Source organism: Poecilia latipinna, unplaced genomic scaffold, assembly GCF_001443285.1.
Source record: "Poecilia latipinna isolate Pla-1442-1.1 unplaced genomic scaffold, P_latipinna-1.0 Scaffold841, whole genome shotgun sequence".
Lineage (NCBI taxonomy): Eukaryota > Metazoa > Chordata > Actinopteri > Cyprinodontiformes > Poeciliidae > Poecilia > Poecilia latipinna.
In genome coordinates, this window is record NW_015113457.1 from 328,891 (window position 1) to 335,989 (window position 7,099).

The 7,099-nt window shown below is 45.5% G+C and overlaps 2 protein-coding genes across 5 annotated transcripts in view; one reads left to right on the top strand and one right to left on the bottom strand.

Moving 5' to 3' along the window:
• The window catches only part of lrsam1 (leucine rich repeat and sterile alpha motif containing 1), a 12,317-nt gene extending 6,669 nt beyond the window's left edge, over positions 1 to 5,648 (bottom strand). Inside the window, exons 1-16 of one of the 3 annotated variants that reach the window (XM_015047742.1) lie at positions 5,365 to 5,648; positions 4,096 to 4,233; positions 3,939 to 3,995; positions 3,212 to 3,256; positions 3,063 to 3,140; positions 2,927 to 2,995; positions 2,759 to 2,843; positions 2,569 to 2,690; positions 2,386 to 2,476; positions 2,103 to 2,212; positions 2,005 to 2,034; positions 1,809 to 1,931; positions 897 to 1,036; positions 766 to 810; positions 615 to 685; positions 311 to 410 (exon numbers count right to left, since the gene is read on the bottom strand). In XM_015047742.1, coding sequence (XP_014903228.1) covers positions 311 to 410; positions 615 to 685; positions 766 to 810; positions 897 to 1,036; positions 1,809 to 1,931; positions 2,005 to 2,034; positions 2,103 to 2,212; positions 2,386 to 2,476; positions 2,569 to 2,690; positions 2,759 to 2,843; positions 2,927 to 2,995; positions 3,063 to 3,140; positions 3,212 to 3,256; positions 3,939 to 3,995; positions 4,096 to 4,167 — 1,238 coding nt within the window. In that variant the 5' untranslated portion in view covers positions 4,168 to 4,233; positions 5,365 to 5,648. Of the gene's footprint in view, positions 1 to 310; positions 411 to 614; positions 686 to 765; positions 811 to 896; positions 1,037 to 1,808; positions 1,932 to 2,004; positions 2,035 to 2,102; positions 2,213 to 2,385; positions 2,477 to 2,568; positions 2,691 to 2,758; positions 2,844 to 2,926; positions 2,996 to 3,062; positions 3,141 to 3,211; positions 3,257 to 3,938; positions 3,996 to 4,095; positions 4,308 to 5,360 lie in introns of all 3 variants that reach the window. The other 2 variants (XM_015047739.1, XM_015047740.1) reach the window with 2 other exon arrangements.
• Positions 5,136 to 7,099, top strand: part of lmo4a (LIM domain only 4a) — an 11,772-nt gene continuing 9,808 nt past the window's right edge. Inside the window, exon 1 of one of the 2 annotated variants that reach the window (XM_015047746.1) lies at positions 5,136 to 5,259. The gene's annotated coding sequence lies outside the window, so the exon portion shown is untranslated. The remainder of the gene's footprint in view (positions 5,260 to 7,099) is intronic. The other variant, XM_015047748.1, reaches the window with a different exon arrangement.

Below are 7,099 nucleotides of genomic sequence, written 5' to 3' on the forward strand. Positions count from 1 at the left end.
CCCGGCGGTGCCTTCGGGGCCCCGGCGGTGCCTTCGGGGACCTGGCGGTGCGTTTGGGGACACGGCGGTGCGTTCGGGGACACGGCGGTGCCTTCGGGGACACGGCGGTGCCTTCGGGGACACGGCGGTGCGTTTGTGGACACGGCGGTGCGTTTGTGGACACGGCGGTGCGTTTGTGGACACGGCGGTGCGTTTGTGGACACGGCGGTGCATTTGTGGACACCGCGGTGCGTTTGTGGACACGGCGGTGCGTTTGTGGACACCGCGGTGCGTTCAAGGACGTGTGTGTGTGGGCGGCGTGGGGTCAAACCTGCGGTGCGCCTCAGAAACTAGGCTCTGCCTGCGGCTGTCGCTGGCCTCCTGCAGGAGGCTCATGGCGTAGCCGTCTGATAGCATCTTCTGCATGGCGGCTGCAAACACAACCGGACTCAGAGGGAACCAGAACCAGAACCAGAACCAGGTGATTAAACATCACAAGGCGATGCAGAGAAACGCTCTGAGCTGTTAGCGCTCAGGACTAGCACTGCTAGCTGACCCTGAACCACTGATCATAGATGTTAGCTCTGCTAATGCTAAAGCCATATGCTAACACAGCATTTAGCTAAGCCCAGTACCTGCCACCTCCCTCCTCCTCAGGGAGCCGGCCTCCTCCTGGGTGACGGCCGTCAGCTGCTCCATGCGGATCCTGATCGATCAGACAAGGTTTATATATTTCAGTTTTTCTGCCTCCAAGTTTTTCAGCTAAATAATCGGATCAGAACTCACCGGTCCTCCTCCATGGCCTGGAGGAACTCCGCGCTCTTCTTCTGCCTGCAGACACATCTACATGATCATCAACGTCTAGCGGTTAGCTGCTAGCGGTTAGCTGCTAGCGGTTAGCTGCTAGCGGCTCCTACCTGCTGTTGTCCATCAGCAGGCTGCTGATGCGGCTGCTGATGTTGTCCTCGGCCTGCCGGACCCGCTCCAGAACCAGCTGCCTCTCGGCCTCCTGAGCTCTCTGCTGCTGGCTGAAGCCGAGCTCCACGCGCTGCTGGTCCTGATCGGGATCAGGAACCAGATCAGGAACCGGGCCAGGATCAGGAACAGGAACCGGACCAGGATCAGGAACAGGAACCGGATCAGGAACCGGACCAGGATCAGGAACAGGAACCGGATCAGGAACCGGACCAGGATCAGGAACCGGACCAGGACCAGGATCAGGAACCAGATCAGGAACCGGACCAGGACCAGGATCAGGAACCGGACCAGGACCAGGATCAGGAACCGGACCAGGATAAGGAACCAGACCAGGATCAGGAACCGGACCCAGATCGGGATCAGGATGAATGGATGGACATGATTCAGAACCGAACCTCTCAGTGTTTGGGTTTCTGGTTCTGGTTCAGACCAGCTACTCCAAATGATCCAAACTTTATGAATATGATCTGTTGATCTGCTTCTTCCATTTTCCTACAAAACTTTTTCCTTCCACCAAACTTTCCATAATCTGACCTTTTGCTCCTATTATTATTTTTCTGCAGTTAAAAAATCTTTTTTATAGATTTTTGTGATATTTAACTTTTCTGAGAAGCTTTTTGCTTTTGTTTTCTTTCTGAGCTGAAAGATGAAATCAATGATTTTTAATGATTCGTAATCAATGAATCAGTTTAACTCTAAAGAACTTTAAACATTCTTCCCAGAATAAATCAGCTTCAGATGAAGAACTGAAGCTGAACAGATTAATGTCGCCTTGATGGAGACATTTATGAAAGAGTCTGGATTTCTCTCCAACTCCAGCATCAGAACCAGAACCAGTCGTCGTCTCTCACCTGTCGGACCGAGTTCAGGATGTTCTCCTTGTGTGAATGGTTCATGAGGAGAAGCTGGGTGTGCTCCCTGTGTTTCTCCTCCAGGTGGCGCTCAAACGCCAGCTTCTCCTGCAGCTTTTGCTCCTGAAGGAAACAAAACTCAGACGTTAGCCTGAAGCCGCGCCGCCGCCGCGCTGAGGGTGATGACATCACCAACCTTCCTCCTCTCATAGTCGCTGAATTTGCTCTGCAACAGAAACAGACGGCGGTTAGCGGAGCAGAGGAACCCGAGCCGGTTCAGGCTGAGACACCGACCTGCCAGGCCTCCTCCAGCCCGTCCAGACAGTCAGAACCGGGTTTACTGCAGTCGCTCTCCAGAACCGGCAGCAGGTACTGAGACGGAGCGCAGTACTCCTGACCCAGCTCTGAGGAAAACACAAAACATCCATGTTCAGCTTCACAGCAGTGGGATGACGCCTGCATTCGGGTTTCTGGATCTTCATTTAGCATGTAGCATCAGCATGTAGCATTAGCATGTAGCATCAGCATGTAGCATCAGCATGTAGCATCCCGTTAGCCGCTCTGAGTCTGGTCCTACCGTCACAGAGGAAGCGCTGGATGCTCTCCGTTCCCTCTGAGCAGACGGACGCAGGTGGGTAGGTCATGCTAGTAGCATCCAGAGTGAAGCTCTGCACACACACACACACACACACACACACACACACACATTTAATAAGAGCTGCCGGGGCGCGCTGCAGCGCTGCAGCAGCTGCTGCCTCACCTCTAAGGTGCGGATGTAGGCCAGATGTTTGGGCAGCTGCTGGACGTTGTTGTCGCTGATGTCCAGGGTTCGCAGGCTGCTCAGGGAGCCGATGGCCGCCGGCAGCTCGGCCAGGCAGTTTCCTGTCAGACACACAGCGATGCGTTCAATGACCGTCTGAGTTTCTGAGTTTCTGAGATAAATGCCTCACCCTTCAGGTTGAGCGTCTGCAGCAGCTGCAGCCTGCAGACGGACTCCGGCAGAACCTTCAGACGGTTCTTCTCCACATTCAGGATCTGCAGGGAGGAAGACTGAGAGATGAGGAAGAGGAGGAGGAGGAGGAGGAGGAGGAAGAGGGGGGAGAGGAGGAGGAAGGTACCTGCAGTTTGGTCAGGGTCCCGATCTCGTCTGGCAGAGCGCTCAGCTTGTTCTCATGCAGATCCAAAACCTGGAGAGACAAAAACTGATCAATAATCAATAATCAGAGCAGCAGCAGGTCAGAGACGGGCTGATACCTTTAAGGTTGCTAGGCAATCAATGTCACATCCTTTAGGCAGCAGAAACTTCAGCTCATTGGTGTGGAGGATCAGCACCTGAGGAAGGAAAACGGCCAGAACCTCAGAACCAGAACCAGAACCAGAACCAGAGCCTCTGTGGATCTTACCTTCTTCTGTTGGACCTTGCAGATGGAGAAGACTTTGGACGGGAGCTGCAGCAAAACAAAACATCGACTGACGAGACGAAGGTGGAGAAGATTCTGCTGATTCAGACCAACAGAACCTAACAGAACCTAACAGAACCTAACAGAACCTAACAGAACCTAACAGAACCGTCTGGCAGTATGAAGAAGGAAGAACAAAATGTCTGACCTCCATCAGAACCATCTCTAAGGTTCTGGATCGGCAGAACCTTAGAGAACCTTGTGTTTCTGCAGCATCTTTATTCATTTTCTATTTGTTTTCTGTGTTTTTTCTCTTGAATTATGTTTCTAATATTCTAGATTTCCTCCAATCTTCCCATCAGAGCTTCGCGGTTCTGGACCGCAGCGATCCGTTGGGTTTGGAGAAACAGAACCAAACTGGTTTGCTGGGTTGATTTACCAGCAGCTGACTGGGATTTCTGTTTCACTTCCTGGTTTCTGGGCTCAGCCACAGGGTCAGCTGACTGGCTGGATCAACTGTCAGGGTCAAAGGTCACCAACAACTGAACCAAGAGCTTCAGAGACCAGCAGAGGAAGCTGGGATCAAACCCACAACTTCCAGTTTGTAGCTGTAGCTGTGAGGAGCTGTTAGCTCATCAAGTTAGCAGCTAGCGGCTAGTAGCTAGCGGCTCCTCACCTCTGCTAGCTCATCAAGCTAACAGCTAGTGGCTAGTAGCTAGCGGCTCCTCACCTCTGCTAGCTCGCAGGCTGAGATGTCCAGGATGTCGTCGGCTCCTTCCTGGTTGGACTGCAGGTCAGGACAGAAACCATCAGATTTAGTCCATCATGAAACCAGCAGGTTCTGCTCTGTTCTGGTCCAAACGGACCTGGACCGGCCCGGTTCTCACCCAGTACAGCTGATGCTCCAGCCTCTTCTTGGAGTCTTCGCTGGGCTTCCTCCTCCTGGAGAACAGAGGCATCCTGACGCCCGTCCCGTCCAGAACCGCCCCACTGCAGCTGCTGGTCCCACGGGACCGACGGACCGGCTGGAACCCGACCAAACAGGAACCAGTTTAACCAGAACTTCCCTCACTGGAAGCCTGTATGAATATTTTTGGCCCTGTGGGTTAGAAATGCACCAATCAAATCAGAACCGGTTTCTGGGTTTCTTTGAGGTCCGATCTGCTGATTCAGATTAAGAACCAGAGGAAGTTCGAATGCACCGATATCTGATATTTATTGATATTATTTATTTTACATACATATGCCTGAACTTTTAATGCCATCCCATAATCCTTTGCTGCCTCACCATCACATGACCAACACGCTCCTGAAATACTAACAAGATAGAAATAACGTCATTTTACTTATTAAAACAATACAATATATTAAAAAATGACTGATATCGGACCGATACCGATGTTGATGCCGATATATCGTCGACAGAAACAAACTGAAAACAAAGCAGTTGCTGCTTTATCTCCTACTACATCAAACGTCTCTGGGATTTGATGTTTGGGAAATAATGAAAGATTTCTGATTCAGAGTTTAAATTAACAGATTAACCTGAACTGGATTTATTTATTAACCTTATATGAATTTAATCTGATCAATGTGGGATTGGTTTCAGCCCAGAATGATGAGAGGCTCCTGGAGGAAGTCGGGTCGTAAACAGGATGGATGTTATGGATGAGGTAATCTGATTACATGTTGATGCCTGAGAGTGTGTGTGTGTGTGTGTGTGTGTGTGTGTGTGTGTGTGTGTGTGTCGGGGAGACGGACTCATCATTTCCCATCAACAAAAATCCCACAAATCAATTCAGGCTAAAACTATGAATACTGAGAATAGATGCTTAAAAAGCTGTTATTTTATTTTTATACTGTTTGATGTTTTTGCAGATTTATCTATTTATGTTGTTACTATAATCTCATTTTTTAATAAAATATTGGTTTAACTGTGGTTCTGTACTGGTTCTGGTTCCCATAAAGACCCAATAAACGGATAAACGTCCCATCAGAACCTGACAGAAACAAACAGGAGGAGGAGGATGATGCTAACCTTCATCATTACGGTAAACACCGATGCTAACAGAGCTAGCATGCCAGAAATCCCTGAAAGCATCACAAACACGACATGTAGCTGATACTTAGATATAATAAATATATTTTATACTCACAGGCTCAGCCTCGGCGTTGACTTGTTTCCGGTTCCACTTATTTAAAGGTTGAATACCTTAATTTAAAAGGTCTTCCGATATTTGCTAACTATTAACTGGTTAATGCCGCTCTCATAAGGACATAAATTTCTCTAAAGTTATATCTCAGTCCTGTCAGATAGTAAAGCTAATTATTAAAGCGACTTTTCTACTCTAAAACCCGACAGGCTGAGTCTCCCTCACACTGTGAAACCAGCTGAATTCACTACGGCAACACCGTCCACTGAAAAACTGTCTGCGCCTCTACGCTGGTTATTACGGCCATGTAAACGCCCTGTTCGCTAACAGAAACGATTCTTCCGCCATGTTCCGAGTGGCAACCGTGTCAAATAAATGTGAAGGGAAGAAAAACATTCACTCAAGTTAATATTTTGTAGTAAATCTCTAAAACGCACCTCTACAGACTTACCGTAATGAACTCAAACACTCTTTTATCACGACTGATATATTTAACAGCAAAAGCAAATGTTTTTGTTTGTGGTTGATGTTTAGCAATTAAAATGATTCATTACTAAATTCTACGGTAGTTACATTGTTATTACTGTTTATTAAATCGGATCTTAGCCTAAACACCAATAAGGGAAATTGTTTAATATGAAATGAGTTCTTATTTTATTGACTTAGACATTTTGTGTGTATTTGACATATCATTGACACATCCATATGTAAATGATGCACTTTTTTATTATTAATAACAGAACACTTATTACGGTTTTAATTAAACTTACAAATCTAAATATCTGGCCTTCAATGTAAGACAGGAGTTTGAAATATTTAACTCGCAGGTTCCTGGTTTGATCAATTAGCAGCTTTTTAATTTACGAGGTGTTGTTGAATGCAACATGATCGGAAACGGGGACCGTAATAAACAGTATAGAAGCGCAACCAGTTCATATTTATTTATTTATGGTTTGTTTGACGAAGTTGAAAATAAAAACAATAAGAAACACGTTTAATTAAAAATGCTTCATAATGTTCTGAGACGGACACTGTAAAGTTTCAATAGAATCGACTGAAAGGATTTTTATAAATCGTGGCAAATTACCAAATAACAACAAACAAGCAAACAAACCTTTTTGTTTTTTTGCTATTAGAAAAAAGGAGCTAAAAACTCTGGATGGATGTGAAGAAAATCTGCTTTTAATTTAAAGATATAAGTTTGACTTTATGGATCATTAAAAACAAGTCATTCAACAAGAAATTCAAAATTCCTACTTGAAATTGAACGCACCACCTTGGACACCAGTCTGTCTTCTTCTGTCACATAATTAGGATGATATGATGAACAGCGCCATCTACAGCCCGGAGCTAAGACCCGATATTTATTTAAAACATCTGTAAACATTTTAATGTTGTAAAGTTAAACTCAGATCAAAATCACGAAACATTTAAAAAAAAATGTAGAGAAGTAGTTCTGTTTAAGAGATAAATATTTTAAGAAATAAAATAAAATATATTCATGTTGTTATTTGAAAGTATTTGGGTAATTAAAAAAGATAGACACAAAATAAATAGAAAATAAATTACAGTAGAAAAAATAATGCACAAGTTAAAGATATAAAATGCAATGAACAACGAAAATAAAGATTATATGAAGTCAATTCAACAAAAATATGAATAATGGAACCTTAGAATTATATGTTTTCCTCATTTAAAACGGGAACCTGAGCAGCCTAAAATAATTTATTTATAAATA